At 40.7% G+C, this 25,194-nt stretch overlaps 1 protein-coding gene across 1 annotated transcript; it reads left to right on the top strand.

The window, feature by feature from the left end:
• The first annotated feature begins 2,125 nt into the window (after nucleotides 1-2,125).
• On the top strand, nucleotides 2,126-19,725 carry DBX2 (developing brain homeobox 2). Its single transcript, XM_042816169.1, has 4 exons — nucleotides 2,126-2,462; nucleotides 12,377-12,472; nucleotides 17,101-17,288; nucleotides 19,382-19,725. Exons 1-4 carry the CDS (start codon nucleotides 2,126-2,128, stop codon nucleotides 19,697-19,699), a joined length of 939 nt encoding a protein of 312 aa, XP_042672103.1. The 3' UTR covers nucleotides 19,700-19,725.
• Nucleotides 19,726-25,194: the final 5,469 nt, after the last annotated feature.

Here is a 25,194-nt window from a genome sequence, read left to right as displayed (position 1 = left end):
AACACAGCAGCTACTTGAAAAGTTCGAAAACAAGTGCTCTCCTGCGAGGACTTGATTCTTTCTCTTAGGAACACGGTAAATACATATCCCTGTATCTTAATATTACAATGTTACATATTTGCTTTGAATATGCTGTTGGCTGCACTGGGCTAGAATCTGTCCTTTTCCATAGCAAGAGGCAACTCCAGTCACAAAGTACACGCAGGTAAAGTACTTGCATTAATATCCAGACCTCACAAAGATGATGACCTTCAGATCTGCAAATGTAAGTGCTTAAGCTTGAGCTGAGAACATTCACAGCAAGGGAACTATATGTGTTTTTTGTTCTTATTCTTCCTCATACTTACAGCCACTGCTGAAGACAGAAGATGATACTCCATCTCCATGCACCTCTGGCATAGAGCAACTCTATCATGTTCATCACAGATACCACTGTCATGGTACTGATGGAGGAAATGCTCAAATTCTGGCAGGACCAATCTACCCAAGGACATGAGGGGAGGCCTGGGCTGAGTGATGAATTCACAACTCACAAGTTATCACCTGGCATCACAGTAGTTCAATCTGTGATTGAATCTGTCAATGATAGAATAATAGAATTGTTCTAGATGGGACTCTTACAGGTCATCTAGTCCAACTCCACTTCAGTGAACAAGGACACTCACAGCTAGATCACGTTGCTCAGAGCAATGTTCAGCTTGACCTTGAATGCCTCAAGGGATGGGGCATCCATCACTTCCGGGGGCAACCTGTTCCCATGCCTAACCACCGTTATTGTAAAAAACTTCTTCCTTATATCCAATCTAAATCTCCCCTCTTTTAGTTTGAAACTCTTGTCCTATCACAACAGACCCTGCTAAAGAGTCTGTCCCTAACTTTCATATAGCCTCCCCTTTTAGCTACTGAAAGGCTGTTATTAGGTCTCCCCGGAACCTTCTCTCTCAGCGTGTCCTCGTAAGGGAGGTGCTCCATCTCTCAAATCACTTCTCTGGCCCTCCTCTGGAAATGATGCAACAGGTCCACATCTCTCCCATATTGAGAATGCCACATCTGGACACAGCACCGAAGGTGATGTCTCACCAGAGTTGAACCATCCTTCCCATCTGATGTCTAAAGATAGAGTTCCACTTCTCCAGCTGGCTGCAGCCACCAGAACCACCCTGTTACAATGTGCAAGGCTACTGCTATACAATAACAAGGGACAGATCTGCTTCAGAAGGTTCTGCAGAGAATATCCCTGAGATGAAGCGAGTTAGCACCTGCTTGAAATAAAAGCATTTCTCTGCAAAAGAGGAAGACAACTCCAAGCCTTTGGGAACAGCATCCAATTTTGACTTCCCACATGTGTGTTTTCACTGGAAAATGATACATCTCTGCCGTGGTACATGTTTTTTAGGTAAATAAATAAGAGGAAGATACACAAGTAGAAACAGAGCCATTCCTGCCAAAAGATGTTTATGCCTACAGAAACCATCGTCCCACATCTTCGGGAAAATATGATTAACAGCACTGTGCTGATCTTAATCAGATTTATTGAGACAAATGTTAAAAATCCAGCGGGGAGGGGGCGGGGGGGGCATCAAAAATATATTGAAAAAGCAAATCGAAATACCCAGAGGGAGTGAGCTAATGACCGTCTTCCTATTACCTCATGAGATCAGGAGGTCGGCCGATCCGGCCGCAGCGCTGCGGTCAGCACCGCGGCCACCTTCCCCCGCCCGGGCCCGGGGCCGCGCTCCCCCCTGTCCCCTCGGCACAGGTTGGCCGGCAGCCGCGGGCCCGCCGCCATGTCGGGACGCCGGGGGCGCCCTGAGGGGTGACATGGCGGCGGGTAGCAGGGGGCAGCCACCCCCGCGCGAGGACGCGGCCGCACCGCTCCCCGCCCTGCCCCCCTTCCCGAGGGGCTGCCGGGCCGGGCGGCATTGTTGGCCGCGTCCATCACTCCCCGGCCCGGCTGACATAATGAATGCGCTTGGACACACCTTCCAGCCCGGCGGAGAGGCGCGGCGTGCCTCCCCCGAGCGCTCCGCTCACCGCAGCCCTCCCGGCCCCGCAGCCCGGCGCCCCGTCCCAGCCCAGTGAGGGGCCGCGGCGCCGGGCCGGGCAGGGCCGGGCGGCCCTCGCTATGCTGCCCAGTGCGCTGTACTGGGACCTGGTGGGCTCCTCGGCGCTCCTCAACCTGCCGGCGGCGCCGGGCTTCGGCAGCCTGGGCAAAAGTTTCCTCATCGAGAACTTGCTGCGGGCCGGCGCACCGCAGAGCCCTGCCCAGCTCCGTCCCCTCCCCGCCAGCCCCGTCCCCCTCAAGCTGTGCCCCGCGGCGGAACAAATCAGCCCCTCGGGGGGTCCCTATCCGACCAGATGGGCTTTCCAAGTGCTTAACCCCTCGGCGGCGGACGGCGGCCGCCTACCAGCGCGGGCTCCGGCGGCGGACAGAGGCGGCGTCTTCCCGCCGGCGGCCACAGGTGAGCGCGGGGACGGGGAAGCGGGCGGGGCGGCCGGACCGCGGCCAGGCTCTCGCCATCCACGGCTTTGAACTTCGCGGAGCCGCGCACCTGCGGATGGAGCGAGCGCGGCGGAGCGTCGCTGCTGGCCGTGGGAGTGGCTCGAATTGCTTTTTTCGCAGCTCCGTACGGCCCGAAGCGGTCCGAGAGCCCCGCGCTCGGTGGCGGGGAAGCCGGGCGGCACTGCCGCCCTCAGAGCGGGCCGACGCGATGTTTCGGAGCCAAGTTTATTTCCTAATGCGCCGCGTGTGTTTTGCCTGAACGGAACCGCTGTAAAGCATATTTAGGAGTGAGAGTTTCTGTCAGTCGTTAAGCTGGTTGGGGCTGGATTACAAAATCCCTAAAATTCAGCCATGGATGTGCCCTTTATGTTCGAATGTATCAATTTATTTCAGCGTTCTGTGGTGTGTTTGGAATTTTTATATGTGATCATTCGGTCTTAAATGTGCCTAAAATAAGACAGACGGAAGCCTGACTGTTGAGCTGAGGATTTCAGGTGTGAAACGAGTGGCTCCATGTAGAACCGGAGTTGTTAAAAATTATTTTCTTTCCCGAGTATACTTTTATTTTAATTAAATCCTACAAAGTGTTCTGCAAAATCCAAAACATTTTTTGTGCCTTTAGCATTTCCGGGCCTTGGTGATGTGAGCGTGTCTTAAGCATTTCAGTTATTGAAACATATATTTGCGTTTCCCAAGACAGGATAGAGGACAAACCCCATCCCCCTGCAATTAGCTGCACATTCCTTTTCTTTATTCTTATTTATTTATTTATTTTTAAGTTGTAGAGCCAGTGCTGCTTTTCTATGTACAAAGCACACATAGAAGTAGGACAGCAGATCCCCCAGCACTCTCACACGTTACTTAATGTTGAATTTTGAAGTGCTTGCTTCCAGAGTTTGTTTGCTTTCATCGACCTACATGGGTACCTGTGAACTTAGCAAAGTGCAGCATGGTCGAGCCTTCCTAGTAATGACCCTATATTTTTTGCTAGCCCGTAACTAGTTTCATAGGGAACGTTGGGGTAAAGCACCAAACGCTTACATTTGAGCAGTGAGAAATACTAGATTTCCTCGTGCATTAAGCACTCATTCAGAAAGTCTGCTAACGTAGATGTACGACAGGGATGTACAGGTTTTAGCAAGGGTAGTAGATGCTGCTCTGACTGATATCTTTTAGGGTGATGGGCAATCTTAGGATTCTGAGTACTTGTCAATATCAGTTAAATCAGAACAGCTCTGCTGAGCCAGATTTTGTAGTTTCTAAGGAGTTTCTTCTCTCTAGCATCGGCATACTCTACAGGAACTGTTCACACACTGGTCAGTGGTAATTCTGAGTAAGGCTGTAGTTCCTTGCTTGTACTCTGGTAGGGAAAAAGGCTTCTTTTTGTCAGAGTATGGATTTTCAGTGTTTACAGAAGGTATGTTAACTAAGGAGCTTTTATTAGGTAAATCACAGAATTGTAGGAGTTGGAAGGGAACTTTAGAGATCATTGAGTCCAACCCCCTGCTAAAGCAAGTTTTGTATGGCAGGCGAGGTGGCTTTTTAATTTAGAGATTTTTATCTGGACTAAATATTTGTTTGGAGGAGTAAACACATTTCAGTTTGGACTTCCAAATCAATACAGCATTTTAGTCTGAGTTCTTATTAAAGATTACAGAAGAGAATAAAGCAAATTGCTTTTTTAATTTTTCTGAGCTGGCAAGTATTTACATACTATGTAGGGACTGAAAGTGCTCTAACAAACTAGATTTGCACAATTTAAGGTGTTTAAAGTGAGGGGAAAAAAAAAAAAGACTGAAAAGTATCATAATTTATTTGGGATCAGTGATCTGTATTGCTCGTGTAGTCCCAAATTCTGGTGTGGCCACCAAAATTTTCCAGAAAGCAAGGCATAGCAAATCACAGCAGAGACCCAACTTGACACGCTGAAACTTTTTACAGATCCAAAACCAACATTTACCCATAGCACCCGTTGGGGAATGACATGAGCAAAGCACACTGTTTTGGGATATTATTTATCCTTATGTAAAAGTGCCAAGGAATAAGAATCCTGTATTCTTTCTGCAAACTGGAAAGCTCTCATCCATGTATGCCATGGAGTCTGCCTGGGATTGGACTGTTGACGGGTGCCATCTACTCGTGGTGGCTTTTCCCTTTGTAAATCTTCAGCAGCAGTTTTATTAGCAAATTTTCGTTGCTATTACTTACAGACTTGTACTGATACAGTTTTATCATTCAAGTATTTATCTGCTTATGTATTTTGAGTTCCCCTAAAAATAATCCTTAAGGAAAAACTGAACAGGTACTCATGAAGTATTACCCTGTAAGATGCATCGTCTAATGAGTGAAAGAAAATTTGATAAGAAGTATCATTATGCTCTCTGTAAATTTTAAAATCACTTTCCAGCATTGCATTGATTTTTATAAATGAAATCAAAAGAAAGGTTTTTAAAACTTAGCTTATTTTTACTTAAGAGTACAACCACATGAACCAGCATGTTTCACAGAGTTTTGGAAGGAAAAGCAGAAGGAATGGTAATGGCAGATGATCAACTTGCTTTCTGCCATGTTTGCCTTATAGCTACTCTGGATTCCTGCACGCTGCCTTGCGCCTTTCTCTCAAGCCACTGTGTTGTGATAGAATGTTGAACTGGGCCCACCAGCTTCAGCGCACACGAATCACTGTTTCTGTCTAACTGAACTGAATTTCTCCCAGTGTCAGTGCTGTGGGCCTGGTTCTTATTTTTTAACACCTTTTGCCTTAATAAAATAGAAATTAAATCCTACTTTGGGCTTTGTGAGAACTATGCATACACTGTAACCAGGGCTGTACACACAGTGTAGAGCCTGGTTCTGCTTTTTAAGCCCTGGACACCAGAAGAGTGTTTTTCCTATGTTGAAACATTTAAAAGTTGCACTGTTGTAAACCAGCTTTTCCCAGTGAAATGTATTCCAGCTATGCAGCTTATACTTCAACCATGAAAGGTGAGGGAAGCTTAAAGTAGAGATTTTGAGCAATCTAGTAGAATCTGAGTAGGAAGGAAGTCTGCAATTTTTTGCTTGCTAATCTCTGATTTGGTTCTTATCCTTGTAGTGCAGTGCTATCATCACCTTCTGGTTGTAATGGAAGACTTGAGGGTTTCTCTCAGCATTTTCTGGCATAGGAAAATTATCTGGAGTGTGATGAGATGCAGCTGGCTGTACCGCGGACTTTAAAGAGGTGCTTTACATTTCTTTCCTTGTGACTTGATTTCCACAAGTACTGGTTGGCACCAAGTTGGAGTGACCTCAGTGAGAAGAGTGCTGTTCTCTGCTACCTGAAATTATTTTCCACAAAATCTCTTATTTTCTCAAAGTAACATGCCCTGGAAGGAAAATGCCAGTAAGTTCTTTGCAACCTGAGTATGCTCACTAGTACATACATGGCAATAATTTGGCTTTCTACTTTAATCTTGGTGTTTTGATAGATTAACAGAGAAAAGAAACTGAAAAGCACAATGAAACAAATAAAATAAACATAGTAGTGAGATACTTCCATCGTAAAACTTTCTGAAAAATTAAGCTTATGGGATTTTTGCCTAAGGCATCAGAATACAGTAGAAAAGAATACATGTAACATGAAAGAAAGCAATTAGAATAAGTAAATCATAAACATAAAATGAACTTACACTAATAAACATCTGTTCTACAATATGGATGTGGCTTCTGTTTCTCCAACATTTGAGTACTTTACATCTGAATGCATTTATCGTGGCAACGTGTCAGAGAGGTATGAGAGACCTCTACTGTTAGAGGAACAGCTGGAGCAAAGGAAGTAACTTGCCTAAGGTAATACAGGAAACTGGTAACATTGCAGGGAAGTAAAACCAAGTCATCATCTGCAGGCTGACTCTTTGGGCTTGTGTCTGTTTTTTCTCCTCAGTATAAAGACAGTAATTCTGTCCTATAATAACTGTTTTGCTTTTTTTTCCCCTGCTTTTAGTAAAATTCCATGCTTCTTTATGACAACCAGGAGATAATTTAAACTATAGCATCTTTTCCTGCTTCCAGATAACTCTTTGAGCCATTTGATAGAATTGGTTTGAGGTGCCCAGCATGCCTGAAAAGCGTGGCTGCACAGTGGCTCTTAAAGCTGCCTCTTCCCTCTGTGTAAGGCTGCCAGAGCTAGACCTGTGCCAGCCCTACTCTCACCCAGTACAACAGTCTGGGCACAGTGACAGCTGTAGTGGGGCAGTGCTGTGGCCTCTGGTGGCACTGAGAAAGGACAAAGCTCCAGTCTGGAACTGATTTGGGTCTGGATTTGAGTACTGCCAGGAGATCTCAGGGTAGCATTGCGAAGAGCAGTAGTAAGGGTCTGCAGAAAGGCAGTTATTTGCTAAAGGAAAACTGTGGAATTAATCATGCCTACAGTTTGCAAATTCATTTCTATAAAGTGCCCTTTATACTTCAGATTGAGGTCTTCTGAAATTTCATACTGTATTCATTGGGTTTTTAGAAAACAAATGAAGTGATAAGGATTAATCTCATCAGGCATGTTCTCTACACAAGTGGAGAATTTCATTGAGCTTCATTGTGCTATCATTTTTTACATTCCTAAGTACCCCGTGATTTGGGAAGGCAAGCCCTTTGCCTCTATTTGCCACTGAAAGTGTTTCATAGAACATCATTCTTGCTTAATTCAGCTTTGCAAACCAATTTGTACTCTAATATTTCTATCTTTGTGGTCAGTCATAACCTATAACAGAACTGGGAATGAAGTCTTTTCAGAATGAAAACAATTTCAAGTATGTAAAGCAGGAGGAGGCTCAGGTAAGAATTGCAGCTCTTCAGTGCATACTGCTGGAGTAAATGATGCATTTTAGGCAATGGTAAGATTTTGAGTTGGGGCTGCAATGATGAAAATGGGTGAACTGCCCTATTGCAGCATGTGAGCCTAATTTCACCTTGTTTGAGGAAATTATTTTTAAAATGTGTTGATAATCAAAGAAAATAATTCTTTATGACTGAAGTTTATCATTTTTTCCATCCTGCTTATGTCTGTGGAGTGGGTGGTATCATTTTGACAAGATAAGAATGCCATCTTACTTCAACTGCTTAAAAATAAAGGGGTCTTGTCTAATCTAGTTGTCCATGTACCTTGTCTAATCCATAGTTGATACAGAGAGACACCTCCAGAGAATGACACAACTTATCTTCTTAGACATCTGTTTTAAGGGGCTGAGTCTTTATATACACTGCTTATCTCTTCTCACTGACTGTACAAGATGCCTAGCGAAGGAGCTTAGCACACCAAACTTTTGGACAGAGAAGTGAAAATAACGCCCTTAAAATGAGAAGAGAAAAGAGAACTAGTAAGCAGAAAGTGCCATGGTTGTGCACAAGCCTTTGAGGTGTCTGGCAGAAGCCAAGCAAGGAAGGAGATGAAGCAAAAGCATTTACAAAGCATGGAGAAGGTAGAAGGAGCCTTTACTGCTGATGCGGAGAGGGCTATGTAGGCTTTGGCACTGGTGTGGGCTGTGGATGTTGTCCTAGCAATGAGTTCTGCATGCTTCTTCCTTAAGCAGAGAAAACAATCATGTACAAAGCGTGCCCTAATAATAAGGCATGCAAATGATACCTCTGAAAACTGGTGGGTATTATGTGATCTGAGCTAATCCTCAGTGTGACTCTGTCATCTACTACATTGCTATAGGTGCAAAGAACCAATAATCATTCTGTTAGCACATTTCAAGCCCTATTTGGTGACATAGCCTTTCTGGAGTGACTACTCTGCTGAGTTTTGAAAGCCCCATTGAGACCCATTATAAAAATGCTAGCCTGCTTCTCATATATTAACTTTTCATGCAGAATTCCCAGATACATTTTTGGAACTACAAAACCATTTATGTGAATATTTGCTGGGGTTTTAAAACTGATCTGTGTATTCACTCAGGTCTGCCTGTGTGTCTCAGCTTCCTCTGAGCATTCACACTGCCTGGTTTTACAGGAGAGGATGCAAAGCAAATAAGCAGGGATGGACAGCTCTGAGGTATGCTGCATCACGAGTTCTTGAAGTACATTTTGACACATCTGTGTGGTGCTGACCTCCTATAGTAGGAGATGGCAGCAGCTGCCGCTTTCTTCTATGGCTAGATGCCCCCAAGGGCTTGAGGCTGCACAACCTCTGCCATAGCACCAGACTGAATGCAGTGACCACAGGATCAGAGCTGAGGCCCATTTCTGAGGCCCATGGCTTGTGTTATGGAGCAGACAGTGCTGTGTGGCTCAGCTGGACCTCTGATCTGCCCAGTCACTGCTGGACTGGCTGCAGGGAGCTCCTCAGGACATGCAGCTTTCTTGCCTGCTTTAGTCATTGCCAGGAATGAATGTATGTGGGAAATTGCAGTTTACTTTTACCCACTTCATAGGCAGAAACTGTTCAGGTTTCTCAGATGAAATGGAATCATTTTAATGCTTACATATTAAATTTTCCTATCAGGGCTAGAGCCACTGGAGAAAGCAGTTCACGATGGCTTAGCAATAGTTGGAGAGTGTCAGGGCTGTATTCACACAGCTTGAGATCTGACTTCATTCTTGTGCTCAACATTGCTTGTTGCTGGCTCTGTTCTGCTCTCAGAATCATCTTTCTGAGGTGGTTCTGCTCTTGTCACAAGATTATACCATGTTTTTACCAGCTAAATGTGAAGAAAAAACATGTAGTGATGAAGGCCTGTGCAGATAATACCAGAAGTGCACCTTAGGTTTGCTTTTCCTCATAGCAGTTTGTCTTTTGCCTCTTCCCTGTTGCCTGCTGGTGGCCTGTACCATTACTAGTGGCCTGTACCATTTCTAAAGTCATTTTGTAATGCTTGAATTAGGAAAAACAATGTATTTAATAATAAAACATTTTAAAATTACCTATTTATTTCAGTTGGATTGGACTTAGGAACCTTACTTTCAAAATGGCACAGGAAGGTTTTTGAATTCAGAATATCTTCATAGTGGGGAGTATATTTTGAAGTGCCTCTCTTTTGTGAACTGCTTGGATTTACACAATGTCTGTTTTAATGAAATGGGAATGCTAAGCAGAAAGAGAATTAGGTATCTCACATATGAATTATTAGGATTTAGCCCATGGTTAATGTTAACATGACTTGAAACAAAAGCTACTGTTTTGTTACTGTATGCTTCCTTCTGGCCAATAAATACAGAACTAATATTCTGACATTTCAGCAATTTTCAGCCAAATAATGTTTGCTTTGAGTTGCTTGACCCCAAATATCAGTAGAGTGGCCATGATACATGTGACCACAAAACGAAAATATAGGCAATGTTTTCCATATGTATTAAGGTGAAGCTTGAATGTTTTTCTCTCCATACAGCTCCCAGAGTAAAGTTTAATTTATAATTGTATTGTGTCACATTCTTTACCATTGTAACTTTGTAACTCCTTCACTTTGCTCCTAGAGCAGCTGCTTTGGAAGACATGACCTGGCAGTGTGGTTAGATAGATCTAACAATTTACACACGGATCAGTGTGGTTGAAGCACATTACAGAAGTTTATAAACTAGACATGTGCATTGGCTATGGGATTAGGAGAAATACTGTCATTGGCTATTCCACAGGATCTATAGTGAATCAACCTTGAGAAACAGTCTCAGGAACCACTTGGTTTGGTGTTGTATGAAGATATCATTTTGATGTTACTACTTAGTCAGGCACCTTCCCTTGGAGGAATATGTGCCATGCAGCCAAAGAAATCCCCCCTCACCCCAAACACACTCACTCACACATGCAAACAAAAAAAAAAGCAGGAGTTGGCTAGGAAATGAAGTAAAATGGCCAAGAAAGACAAAAGAATGATTTTCATCATCTTGAGCAGATCTCTGCTTGGAGCTTTCTGCTGCTCGCTATACATTAAATCATTGCCACAGCATAGTAGAAGTGTGTGGCTAGTTTGAGGTTTTCTTAAGCAAGTTGTACATCAGTATCTTTGATACTGATCCATTTCCTGGCCTTTATGCTTGTAGCTCATTTGTTGAGAAGTTTACTGAATGGAGGAAACAGACCTTTTCATATTTCTCTCTTTATTTAAAGGAGAATGGTATCTATCTGAAGCAGTAGGTCATTCATTCCTTATTTATCCAGCTGTCTCCTGGTACTCATCTATGTCATGATTAGTACCACATTAGCAAAAAAGAACAAGCAACTGGAGAGAATTAAGGACCCATAAAAGGGAAAATCAAAGACAGGCCAACATGACAAAAATCGTATGACATGAATAAGATGCTTAAGCTTTGATTAGTAAGAATAAGACAGTATAGAAGTCAAGGAATATTTGATACATGTGAGAGCTTCAAAACTGTAGCAGATAACACATTAGCAGCAGATAGGAAGTATTCCAAAGGACAAACTCTCATGTTCAGGAGGAATGCTGAGATTATCTGGTAGGTCTTTTCCTTTTCCATCTTCTGTGCTTCTTTAGTTACTGTCCACATTATGTACCCCTCCTGCTGCACTGAAGCCCCTTAGATACATAGACAGATAAAATGGCTGCACATTCTTGACTCTTTGAAGCTCTATGGGACACAGTTCCATATTTGATGGTCTCATGAGAAAGAGAAGCTTTAGAATACTAATGCCTGGCATAAATCATTACCCTTTTTGCAAGTGTGCAAATGTAGGCAATTAGTTCATCATGGAATATATTTTTATTTCATTAGAAACAGCAGTGTTGATGAAAAGCTGCAGTAATAAAACACTTAATCATTAGAAAGACATTTTCACCTAAGCTTGTATGAATTCAGATGAAAAGAGGTAAGTATTTTCAAAATGTTTGGACTTGGGCTTCTACAACAATCTTTCATTGCTTTGGAAGATAGCAGATTTGTATGTCAGAAAACTTACACCCTAATATGTACTCAAGAACCTAATTTTCTGTGATCTTTCATTTTAAATTCAGTTGAAAAACCTTAAAAAATGAAGAATGCTGCTTATATACATTTATTTTTCTTGCTTCCTTGTTGCTGATTCCTTAATTTTTTATCTGGATATGGAGTTACTTTTTAAGCATAGGGGTCTTGCGGTTCGTTGTTTCAAAAAATTCTGTAGAAACATTACCAAATATTACCTAATTCTGTGTATTAAGAAAAAAATACATTAATACATTAAATTAATAAATACATTAAATACATAAATACATTAAATTAATTTAATACATGTATTAAAAAAATTCAATTTTGCAGTTTTATTGTATTAAGCAGAGCTGTCTTCAGCAGGTGGCTTATTTAAATTTAGAACACTTTTCAGAAAGATGGAGCTCAATATTAGGGAGGCAGAATCAGGCCCTGTAGTTTTCACCTGAGTTGTCTCATTGCATTTTATTCTTTAAGTTTTCTTAGTTATCAAAGTCTTTATTGGTATGAATACAGTATGAGCAGGAGAGTTGGGGATTCACTTTTAGAATCCCTGTTTGTTTGGTTTTTTTTTTTCCTGAGATATTATGCCTATTAGAGTTATTTAATGTAACTTTGTGAGATGCATTATACTAATTACTTTGACTGCATTATTAAAACAACGTGTTCAGTCCTAATATTTAGGATTACAGCAATTTGAAATGTAAATTTCACATCTGCAGAGTTTCGTTCTTATAAGAGAAATATTGTGAGAGTTTTGCTTATTATATTTAAGCAATAGATACGAACTAACCTTGTTAAAATTAAAGAACGATCGTTGGTTTATCACTGTTTGCCTTAAAAAAATACCACCATCTTGAGAAAAAGGAAAAAGAACTTGTGGGGCAGGACTTTACACACTGACTTTTTGGGTGACTGTTGTTATGAATATCACCCACGCTCAATGGGTAATCAATTAGATCTATGCTTTCTTTGCAGCTCTTTCCAAACACTTTTTTCTCCGAGCCCCGCCATTCTACTCAGCATGCTGCGGTGGGTCCTGTCAGCACCCTGCATCCCCCACTGCTTTTCCAAGTAAGTTTTTATGCTTCATCAGTAATGCTTGAGTTATTCTGTAAACCAAAGCAGCAGGATTTAATGTGTTCTGGAAAGCTAATTGGTGATGCAATGGCAGCGGCTAATTCCTTAGTAAAATCACAGCAATCCTATTCATAAGGTTTCCAAAGATTTATCAAACTTAAGTACACTGGGCAATTGTGAGAGATTTCTGATGGCATTGAGACACCCAGACAGAGCTAACCTAGGAAATCTCCTTGTTTTCAATTTACAAGAAAAGGTTCTTTTAAAAATCAGTAACTCTTTAAAATCTGTCAATAAACATTTGCAAATAAGAAGAGCTGAAAGATCATAAAATGGATGCTGCGTTTTGATGGCAGGGATAAATTATGATTCAGGAAGCTCTAGCATTATTTAAATAAAATAGTCATTCTTTTTGGAGCAGACAAATGCATGCATGTGTTTAATTTGTTTTTCTTTTTTTAAAATTATAATATAAAAATACGAAGACAAATGTTGAAGAGAATTTTTGCCAGTGTACCCTTTGCACCCAGGATTAAAAGCTGACATACATTGCCATTCAAATCTAAATTTAACCTTGATTGTGAAGTTTGCATGCCCTGTTGTATTTTAAGAACATATATTCTTAATTTTACATGTTTATGGCTCGGAAACATACAGAAGACACGTCTTCTGGTCTTTCAAAAAGGAGAAAAAGCACAAACCCTTTGTCAGATCCAAATGGAAACTGGAGTTCATGCATGCTGTAGTGTATATTTTTTATCACAGTTACATTCAGACCCTTCCTGACTACGTGCATGTGTTTTATGAACGTTTCAGAGGAGCAGTTGCTAAGTTGAATGATTCTTGACAAGTGAGGCAGCAAATGCTGGCAGTTTAATGAGCTGCAAGTTTCTGAGCACCTCTTTAGGGGGCTGACACTTTCCCACAGAGCATTTTACATGGCCCCGGCTCTCCCACAATGGCTGACAGCACCATGACCAATCACCACTTTCACTTTACTCATCCACACGCGACCTCACCACAATTTTTCACTGTGCAGATGAACTTTAGGAACCATTTCACATTGAAAAGGCCTGGGCAGGGGTCAGTTGCCCTTTTGTATGGCCATAAAGCAATACTCTATGTGCCAGTCTTTTCTCCTGTCTCACATTCCAAGAGATTTTCGGGACACCATTTAAAGCACTTGACTGAAAAATAAAGCAGTGAATGAAACTGACTTTTATAGACTCATTCTAGCTCATCTTCCCATATAACCCTGTCTACCTGAAAAGGGATTTAGTGGATGAGCTGAGTGTATACAGGGACTTGCTGAATACATAGGCCTATTATCAACTGTGGGGATTGTTTATTAACCAGGACTGATACACTACTATTTTGGAAGTGACCTATTAATTGTCCATTTAACTAGAATGTATTGAGTTCAAATGAAAAAATGGAAACCATGACTAAAGCTTTTACTTGCTCCTTCAAGGTGGTCTCTGCCATGAAGGCAGATGAAGTTTGTTGCACAGATTAGGGGGGACATTTGTCACTATATACTAGGATACAAACAAAAGTCTTAAAAAAAAAACAAACACACACACAAAAAATAAACTGGCAACATAGGAAAAGTTTGGTAACAGATTCACATTTATGTCAGTAGAACATGAAGTCTTTTGATGCATGCTCACAGCAACAGGTTTCAAACTAACTCACTAACAAAGTAACAAACTAACTTCATTTCAGTGGAGTTGTAGTGAATGAATGAGTGAAAAATCATTTAACTGACTAACAGAAATGTACTTTTTGAGTGCAGAGTCAGAATACATCTTGAAATATGGGGATGTTCTTGAAATCTAGGCTACTCAACTGTGGAAGAGTACTTGTTATCTCAAACATGAGTCTCAATTTTTTTGACTCCGTGGTGGATGACCCAGCAGTTGCTTTCTGCTGCTTGTGATTGTTCTGTTTATGATTAAATTTTGTTCAGTTAGACTTTTAGAATCGTCACGTTTTGTGCCTTAGAGTGTGTACATTCTTCACTACTACATTACTCTAATGCAAGTGTTAAGCTGTACCCTGCGTGCTGCCTGTAGAGGAATTAATTGGCACCTCAGGAGGCAGGCAGGAGGTTGTTTCTTTGCTGATTGACTGTGAACAACCAGCCAGGCAAGACAAATTTTAAGGGGTCACGTAGTCTGGCATCCTGTGTCCTGGGTTGACAACTCCATTGTGGAATTCATCCTGGGTGTCAAGGGCTAGCCCTGTGAAGCTCACTGGTATCTCTTGTCCTGTGAGAGAAAGTACCAGCTCTTCCACTGTTATACTGTACCTTCCAGCACACTTGAAAACTGCTGATGATTCATCAGAAATGACTTGGAGGCTCTCTGGAAAAAGGAACCTAAATTCCCCGTACTCCAGAGAGATGTGCATAAAGCAGAAGTAAGGATGAAGGGCTGGTGTTTGCAGCCAGCTTTGTGAGCAGGATCAGATCATGATGGGAGAGGCTTGAAGGAACTATGTGCTCCTCAGAGAAAGATGAACCCAGCTGGCCCTTTACAGAAACCTCCGCTGTGACATTTTGACTTTTGTTCTGCAGATTGTTTGTTTTTGTTTGGATGGAGAGTCACTGTGTGATAAATATGAGGACAGTAGCCAGTAGGTTATGGTTTTTTGTATCTGGTTCCAAACATTACTTTGAAAACTGAAAAACATCCATATAAATTTATACTTCTTAATACCTTAACATTTTAAAGCAAAATAATTACTTTTTGCCAGACACTGTTATAAGGGACAAATCGAAAGATGGTTTCTTAAGGTGTGGAAAAGATTTAAAAAGGCATGTCTAGTAGAAGCTGTTAAAAGCAGTAGTTCCTAAACAGTAGTGCTTGACAGTGATCTTTAGGAAAAGATCACTATATACTTGCTCAGCTATTATTATTCATCCTGTGCTGGTCACACTTGAAGGCGGGATACATGGATAATGTATATAACATCAAACAAGTAGAACATGTGCCATGGAAGTAGAACAAGTCAACTTTGCAAGACATACATATACACACTTTAATTTTTCATTGTCGTACCTACACTGTTCTACAGTGCCCTCTGTGTATGTGTGGGTTTTTTTCTCTACTGCTGTTTAAAGATGCATGTACTCCTGTGTATTTATGTATAATATACAGCATTTGAAATGTGGTGTAGCCGCAAGGAACAGTTTGTGAAAACTGCATCTGGATTCGATTAGTGTTTTCAAGAACACTGCATTTATTTAACAAATGTATTTAATTCATCTCCACTACTTTCACGGTTGACTAGAATAGACCTTTTCATGAAAGAAATGTCCAATGTTTTAAAAAATCTGGTTTAGATAAGAGTTTTGCCGTTGGCTTTGATATGGAAATGATTAAATCCTTGGCAGAAATTGAACAGCAGCACACCTTTGCAGTTGCTGTAGCTCTAAACTGGGACATCAGTCTTCACAGGTGCTTGTGGGAAGGTGTCATCAATAGGACATCTTACACCTTTAAAGTCCAAATTGCAAGTGACACAAACCAAAGCCACCTTTGTGGCTGCCCTCTCATGGAAACATCATAGGTGTCTGTCTTTATGGTATGGCATGAATCAAAGGACTGCTCATTGTAAGTGCCTCATGCAATTTCACCTCTAATGCTTGATGACAAGCCCGATTCAACTAATCTCAGGTACTGCTCCCTGGGTGAGTATCTGGGGAAACTTGTGACTGCTGGAGGCATGCCAAGCTTCACTAGGACTGGAGGTTTCCATTACACCATATCTGTGGGAGAGGGAGCATGAGAAAGCACTAGGTCTTTGGGATTTACTGGGCATGAGGAAGGCAAAACATTCATTTGGATTTATTTTTCATGTGCTCATTGTGAGACCAGTGAAAAGACAATGTGAGTACTTCCACTTTTCCACTGCAGTTCTGTCCCATACATTTAAGGTCATTTTCTAGGGTAGGCTCTCCTCTAGGTGTAGATCAAGTGGGTATGATTAAATTCATTGAAATCTGCCTTACTAAGGACTTGCTATGGGATGTCAAAGGATTAGAAACTAGAGTGAAAGGAATAAGTTCAAGTACTCCCCAAATCCTGTAATAAAGAAATTGCTGTGGTTTCCAGAGTAAGTAAGTGAATGGACAGGGATTTTCTGAGGAATAGTTCACTCTGAAAGCCTTTCATTAGTAAACAAAACTAAAGAAAGCCTATTTAGATTCACTGAATCAGTGTTACAGACCACTTTTTATCTGGTTCTGCATCTCACACAAGAAAATGAACTAGGAGATCTTACTGTGGTTTACCCAATGATAATGTGCTAAAGAAAGCAGAGTCATTTCACCTTGTATTTGAATTTTACAGTAGTATGAGGCCAGTGTTAATGTTCCTCTATGAACTCATCTGATTTACTCTTTACCATGTCAAGGGGAGACTCTTTACCACTGACAACACCTCTAGATCCAAGAGAGGATTTAGCCCTTAATGAACATGACTGAAGCATTACGACACACTTCTAACACCAACAAATCAAAAGTGGGACAGTGGTCTGCTAGCATTTTAATGAACAGCACTTAATATTTCTCTAATATGTGTTAGTTATTATGTGAAACTCTCATTTATTTCCACTAGGAGAGGAAAGTGTCCTGCCTCTTCTGACCCAGGAGTCTAACTCCAAAGCCCGGAGAGGTATATTAAGAAGAGCTGTCTTTTCTGAAGACCAGAGGAAGGCTTTGGAGAAAATGTTTCAGAAGCAGAAGTATATCAGTAAAACAGACAGGAAGAAACTGGCCATTAACCTGGGCCTAAAGGAGTCTCAGGTAAGGAATGACAGAAAATCAACAGAAATCAGGAAACAGACAGAAAATCAGGAACTTTTCATCCTTTTGAAGAAAAATTTTTAAAATGGCCTTGAAAGGGGAAAATTGAACAGCACAGAGTGAGCCCTGAGCTGCTTCAGCGCGACCTCAGTACCAGGGAACATTGTGGAACAGATCATCTTGAGTGCAATGACACGGCAGGTGCAGGACAACTGAGGGATCAGGCCCAGGTAGCGTGGGTTCATGACAGGCAGCTCCTGCCTGACCAGCCTCATCTTCTTCTATGATTGAATGACCCGCATAGTGGATGAGGGAAGGGTTGTTGATGTAGTTTGCCTAGACTTCAGCAAAGCCTTTGGTGCTGTCTCCCAGAGTATTCTGGAGAAGCTGGCAGCCCGTGGCCTGGATAGATGGAGTGTACCTGGATAGTTACACTCTTTGCTGGGTAAAAAACTGGCTGGATGGCCAGACCCAGAGATTGGTGGTGAATGGAATCAAATCCAGCTGGCAACCGGTCATGAGTGGTGTTCCCCAGGGATAGGTATCAGGGCCCATCCAGGGGATTTTGAAAGTGCTAGAGTAGACACCTATTTCTGGAGTGTGGCTGAAAGAGAGTGAGAGTTGACAGTGTGGTTGAATTTCTTTGCATTTGGCAGCAGTAAATGTGCTTAAGATATGTATGGCAGGAGCTGTCTGGTGAGCAGAAAAACCTGGGAATGGTGATGAGAGCCCTCATCTTTTTTTTTTTTTTCTTGGAGATTTTCAGAACTTGACAAGTCTCTAATCAGTTAAATCTAACTTTGGAATTGGCTTCATTTTCCATGGAAGATGAGATGTTATGATTGCTTGCAACCTGAATGACTCTGACTCCATCTCAAGCCAGCTATAAACAATAAAATAAACAGTATGAACGATGCTGTCATCTCTGCAGGATAAACTATTTTGGTTCAATGAAAATGTGCAATTGCACTCACGAGTGAGCTTCCTAAAGAATCCTAGCACATAGTCAAATTCCTAATATCACAGCTGTTTTTACTGAGATTTTCTTCTACGTTCTTGATATTTAAGAGAGCCCTGGGAAATAAGAAAATAATGGAGTGAGACTCAGATAACAGCTACCACAACAGGAAAAATAATTTTTTGATATGGATAGATGATACCCATGTCTAATTATTTTTTTTCTCATAAAAAGAAGAGTATCATGTAACCATGTAACCGTGAACCATGAAGGTTAGTTCAGTTATCTGACTGTACTGGAGTAGCTGTTCCTGCCAGCTGTGGCAGTGACTCTCAGTCCTTTGCAGGTGTATTCCCTTTGCCTTTGTATCAAGTATCTGAATGCTAGAACTTCATGCAGATATTTAAGAGAAAAAAAGAATATAATGTGAATAATCTGATTGGATTCCCTTCCACAAATGCTCACTCCTTTTCTTAATCTAACAGTTCCTAAGCGCTTATTTCCCTAGGCTTTTCCCAACATTTCATTAATGTCTTTGAGCACCCATGCTTCATCAATAAAAGTTTCTAAAAAGTGGATTTTACTTCAGAAGCACATGGTTCTAGGTAACCCCTTGGAAAACTGTATTTAGACAGATAAAATATCTTTTAATTGGAACTTCTGTGTCATTTTAAAGCTTTATGATGACCAAGCTTTGCTTGCAGATGGGATAGTCTTAGCTCTTATAGCCTCTTTTAAAAAGAGCATTTCCAAATGCTAGTATTATCACCTATTTTGTTAATGACAGTGCTAGTTTACACTGAGAATTCTTATCTGTCTAGAAAGATGATACTGAAGGAAACTGCAAAATCCCTAGCATTGGTCTTTCATCTTTCCAGTTTACACCAAATAATTACTTGCTTGAGGTAGGGAAAGTCAAAGACAAATATTTAGCTCGGCCGTAGCAAATAGGAATTGAAAAATGCCCAGCTAGTGTCAATCAGTCAGCTCAACTGGATCTGCTATAACATCAAATAACGAAAGAACATGAAACTAAGGGATGGAAACTTAAAAAAAAAAAAAAGCAAGCATGTTATTTAAAGCAATGTTATTTAAAGAAAAAAATGCTAATAAACTCTTGTTAACTTGCAAACAGGTAAAAATTTGGTTTCAGAATCGAAGGATGAAGTGGCGAAACTCCAAAGAAAAGGAAGTGCTTTCAAACAGGTGCCTCCAAGAAGGTCTTCAGGAAAACTACCTCTCACAGTCCGCCATGAATTTTGCCTCCCCATGTCCCTCTGTGTGGGAAGTGTCACAGGAGCAGACAAGTCCAAGGTGGAGGGAGAAGTCTCCAGGAAACTCTGAAAGACTGGCTAGTATACAGCCACCTCCAAGTGCAAACTCATCACAGAGCCCGTTGTATTTGTATCCTGACCATGACACTGCAAATAAGGCAGTTACATCATCAACCTAAGAAAGTAGGGCCAGTTTGTAAATTGAGTGGAGAGTGCAGGCTCCAAATGAGAGGTCTTCTGAGACTAACAATATTTGGACACTGTAAAGCTAACTAGTTATGTCTCCTAAATTTGCTAAAGTCTAACACCATTAAAATGACAACTAATGATTTAAGAAATATTTTTCAATACTCAGTCTTTTCATGTCTCTTTTCCAGTCTTGTAATGACCTTAAATGTGAAATAGAAATTGATGGTAAGTAAAACAAAGTGAAGCTGAAGTTTTGCTCTGAGTTAACATCTGCACTGTGTATAGATTTTCATTAAAACACACTGATAGAAAACCACTTCTATCTCTCACTGCATTTAGAACAAGCAATTTATTTCATGCATGAGATGAGAATAACCCTGTTTCCCCGAAGATAGTAAGTTGCTTTGGGTTCTTTTTGAGATTGATTAAATGACACAGTAGGTGTGTATTAGACAAATGTAAGCATTTTTAGTATGTTTCCACCATCTGTCCTCACCTGTATCAGTATCCAGCTAGTTGTAAATAGCGCAGTCGCACATCAGCCGATAACCATAGTGAAGTATGCAATAAAAAGACAAACAGCCAATAAAATGGACTGTGTTTAAGCCACTTTGATTTGGATACACACGGGGAAATACAGTTCACTAACTCCTTTATTTTTTTTCCTGTGGGTTAAAACTGAAACCATTCTTAAATCAATTTCAGTGGATTTTGACAGATTATTAGTGCAATCTCTTATAATCTGTGCTGTATTTCAAAATTGTAATGGCTATATGCAGAATTACTGTCCAAATGGACTAAGCAAGAGAGCTAAAATTGGAAAATCTACCAATGAAGCTTCTCTTAGAGAAGTACTGAAGGAGCTGGCATGCTGTAGTTGTCTGATTCCTGACTTATTCCTCATTAAACTGGTACCCATTAGTACATGTCAGCATACATCTGTATCAAAGGCAGGACGGCATTCTGCGTAAGGCAAGGAGCTTGAAATAGTAGTATTAAAATTACTCAACTTGAAATTATTTGCTTGCTTCATCCAGTTGAAGGAAATCACTTTTGAAGGTAATTATCAACTTTACTTCATTTGAAAGGCTTTGGAGCTCAAAATGGGAGCAGAAGGGGCAGCTTTTTGTTGTTGTTTGTTTGTTTATTTTAATCATACATTTATGGTTGCATCTGTTGAGAATAAAAATGGAAGGTATTTTATCCTGCAGGCAAAACCTTGTGGAGAACATTTTGGCTTTCTAAGGACAACATCATCTGTGTCAGATAGCCAAAAGAGATGGTTATAGTAATCTCATCTGGCTTTCCTCATCACGTATGTTATGAATGTCTCTAATTATTCCTGCCTTTGAGCTCCAAAAGCTTTTGAGCTGCACTGCGTATCTTCCAGAAAAACATCCAGTTGTTACTTAATGTTTAACCCCTGGAGGATCATCTACTACTGCCTTTGTTACGTGGTACTTGGGAGCTAAAGTTTAGATGCAGTTGCAGTTAAGGAACTTGAGTTGCAATGACAAAGCTTGTATCATAAACTGTATGCATAATTAGATGAGTTTTGTAGCCCACTGTGTGCATGGTCTGTCTTTGGAGTGCTCAGCTCTGCTGTCCCAGTCTCACACAATATGTCTTTCTTTGCCTATGCTTTCCTGGGCTGTTTTTAAAGGAAAAAAGGCGTTACAGAAAAATTCAGAAGTCATCTCATCCTCTGGTTGCAAACCCTTGTTATTGTAAGGTGTCTACATCCCTACCCTAACAGAACCTTGAACGCATGTAGTACGCCCTGTGTTATAGTATGCCCTGTGTTATATGCTCTTCAGTACTGTGAAGAATTTATTCCCGTCCTGCAATAGAAATCCTGGAACTCACTCACACTTTGTCTGAAATTTTTAGAGATGGATGGACAAATCCACATCCACACATGAAGATGAATTTACTTTCTAATTTTCCTGTGGAAATCAAAGTCCAGCCCTGCTTGACTAGCTCTTGCCTGAAAGATAATAATTGTTAGTGGGCCAGAGTCTTAGGAAATGCTATTTGCTGGTGTCTGCTGACAGCAAAAGGCATACAAATATTTCCAAGATGTCATCAAAGAATCAAGTGGAGGTACGCGTGCTTCCCATTGCAGAGGAAATTGGTGTGTGGCATGGGAATTTTTTAGGTTTTTTTCCATCTCCCTTTTCATGGAAAGCAGTCTTCACAACTGCTCATATTTTTTTCCCACAAGTCAATCAAGAGTCAGTGCTAAAATCAACATAGATTTATGGACAGAGAAGATGGGATTCAGAGTCCTCCCAGTGAAATTCATTCAGCTGCTGATCATATAAGCATTGAATGGGAACTGCTGTCAAACCTTCCAGCTGATGTGCTGGGCATGTTGTGACCTCACTGAGGCAAGGATCAAGCAAGGCTCATGCTGAATTGGTTTCATAGTTACAATGTGATAAGTCTTTTAAACTGAGCAAGTTCTGCTTTCAGCATAGCCTGCTACTACTCCGTGCTCTCTGTATCTCCAACACCTCCTATTGGTGTACCTATTCCAAAGCTAGAATAAAGTTTCTACACATGAGACAGTATTCTTTACTTGAAAATGCTTACCAAGCTTTCTTCAAAACCCTAGAAGTACACCTGGTGAATTTTGAATTATGTATAAAACAGTTTGATGCAATTAGTTAAAGTGGACTTAGCCCATGAAAAAATATACAACCTTGATTACTCTTGTTTTAAGCAATCTGAAGAAATTTCCCTTTGGTTCATCCCATGGAATGTTGGTAAAGGAGAATATGAACACAGAAAATAAGAGAGATTTACAGTAGCAGTCTTTTCATGTGAAAGACCAAGTTGTATGTATTTGTTTTCTTCAGTGTATGAACACAAGTTGTAAAAGAACAAAGCAAACACCAATTCTATGCAAAATCCCCTGCAGGTGTTTTAAGCACATCATGACAGGCACATTGTGAAGGTGTAGGGTACAGAATGCATCTGGCTTGGTATTTTGGAGAGACCTAACAGAGACTGATGACATCTTACAATTAAAACCAGGAACGTACTACTTTGACTTCAAAGGTATGGCCCAGTGGGTGACCTTGCACCATACTTGTAGGATATCTGAGGTACTTCCTATGCATGGTATTGGAGAATGTATATGGATCACACCTGTAAAATACTGTGAAGGACGTTTGTTGGGATCCCAGGGCTTGGCAGGGTTTAGGTACCTCAAATTCTGAACTTCAACAGAAACCAAACTCTGTAGAGGCTCTAAATAACACAGATACTTTTGCTTGCTGGGCACCTCTCTGCCTTGGCAACCTCTCAAAGCTAATGTAATGTAGAACAGGAGAGGGAAAGGGAGGAAAGGCTGAGCCTCAGCACTGCCTTTGCTGACACAGCTCAGGCTGTGGTGCTCTTGGGCTGTGGTGCTGGAGCAGAGACCTTGCTGAACACTGCAGCAACCTCAGGTCCAGGAGGAGCATTTCTCTCCTCACCTATTGGAGATTGTCCAGATGGAGATCCTGAACAGAGATCCTGAAAAGATGTTCTTGGGAACTCAATTGCTCCATTACTGAACCAGGAGGTGCTGATTTTCATTGCTGGCTCTTGGTCTTGTTTTATAAAGGAAATCACAAAAGAGTGGCAGATTGCAATTTGCTGACTGCAGCCATGCCAGCACTCACACTTTGACTGTGCACTTTTATAGAATTAAATAACTTTCAAAAATGTGTCTTGCTTTTACTAATTCTCTGCCAAAAGAAGCTGTGATGATCTGCTTAAGGAAACAGGCTGCTTTAAGGCACAAAACCGCATTACTAACTTCAATGTCAGAGCAACAATACAGTGGTCAAATGTCACTCCTTAGCTGCACTAAAACATCACATTTGTTTTATCCACCGTGATTTACTAGTACTGGGTTTTAAATGCCAGTTGCCATTGCTGTAGCTGCACAGCTCCTCTGATGAATATACGTTCCACAGTCAAAAGCCTGACATAAATTAAATCCATTCACTTGCTTCAGCACCCTCTACCAACAATACCATTACTGATCTTCACAGAAAAGAAAGGAAGACAAACCAATTTTAAGCAAGTTAGCCGTAAATTCAGTGCCCAAAGAAAGGCACGGAGAGAAATTAGGGCCCAATTAACTTTAGACTTCATTTTGAACTATTACTAAAAGGCCCCTGCAGAGAGAGGTTCACAGTCTTATGTGGACTAAGTTGCCATTGACTACAGAATTCTTCAACAACTATGCTTCTAGGTGCATGGTGACTGGTGCTGGGTAAAATATGCTAAGGTATGTCAGCTTGAGTCTGAGATGCTCCCAATACAGGCTTGTACTTCAATCATTTGCTGGCCAGAAGACAGCACTCCTTGGTTTCCCATAGATAACTGATTGGAGTGTAAGCAATAAAACTTTATGGTGGATGGGAACATCTCACAGCAACAGCTTGATAGTGAACCTCCAGCATTCACCCAAACATACAAATATCAAGTGTTGTATAAACACTCCACTCTTGAGGAATTCCTGAGATTTTCCAAGTCATTTTGTCTTTGTATGTCAACATTTGAATGTGATACGAAGTAGCTGAAAGTTAATGTAGATCCTTCAATGAAGTCCGCTTCCATCTTTTTTTTCCTATTCACTATCATACAGTTCTAGATAAAAATTAAACTGTAACAAAAGTCTCTAAATTCTTTCACTTAATCTGTCATGCCAAACATCAACACATTATCAGACTCAACCTAAATTTGAGATATATTATGAAAGTCCTTTAGCACATTATGAAAAAAAACAATCAGTCACTGAAAGTGTCTACATATACTTCATCATCCTGAAAAAATGGAAAAATTACAATTAGGAAATTTCCTAATGTACAAAAGCAACTTCTAATAATTGAAAAAAATAAATGTGTTATGCATATGGGGCTGTGCTGCAGTATTTCATTTAATAAAGTCTGAAGAAGAGTGGAAATATTTTAAATTCTTAAATTCATTCAGCTGATGAGGAAAGTTAATCAAAGCATACTGTTCCACTAACACAAATTACACTGCGACTTATCTGTATCACACCTTGTTGCACACTGAAGCATACAGGGTAGTTTGGTTAGGTTGTAGTTGGACTCAATGATCTTTAAGGTCTTTTCCAACCTGAGCAATTCTATGATTCTATTCTATGATTCTACGATTCTATTCTATGATCTGAGCACTTAACTGGAAACAAAATCTTCTGATTTTCTATTAATTTGCAAAGCTGGGTCTCCTAAATTAGTATTTTCAGCTGTGATGATGCATTCTTCAATGTAAAAGTGTTCAATTTTAGTGCACATTTTTACATTTTCACATATTTCTAACTAATTTCATTGCTGTCTTGAAGAAAAATCATGCAGAAGATGTAATATTCCCCAGTGTAAAAAGCAAAAGCAACCATCACTGATATTTCTACTTGAGACATCTGTGGCCAGAGGGCAAAGCATGCCCCTTTCAGCCAGCTGGT

This window comes from Centrocercus urophasianus, unplaced genomic scaffold, assembly GCF_019232065.1.
Source record: "Centrocercus urophasianus isolate 14NV4802_14NV808 unplaced genomic scaffold, USGS_Curo_1.0 seq_15, whole genome shotgun sequence".
NCBI classification, from domain to species: domain Eukaryota; kingdom Metazoa; phylum Chordata; class Aves; order Galliformes; family Phasianidae; genus Centrocercus; species Centrocercus urophasianus.
The sequence above is the reverse complement of the archived record's forward strand: the minus strand, read 5'-3'. Positions and strand labels throughout refer to the sequence as shown.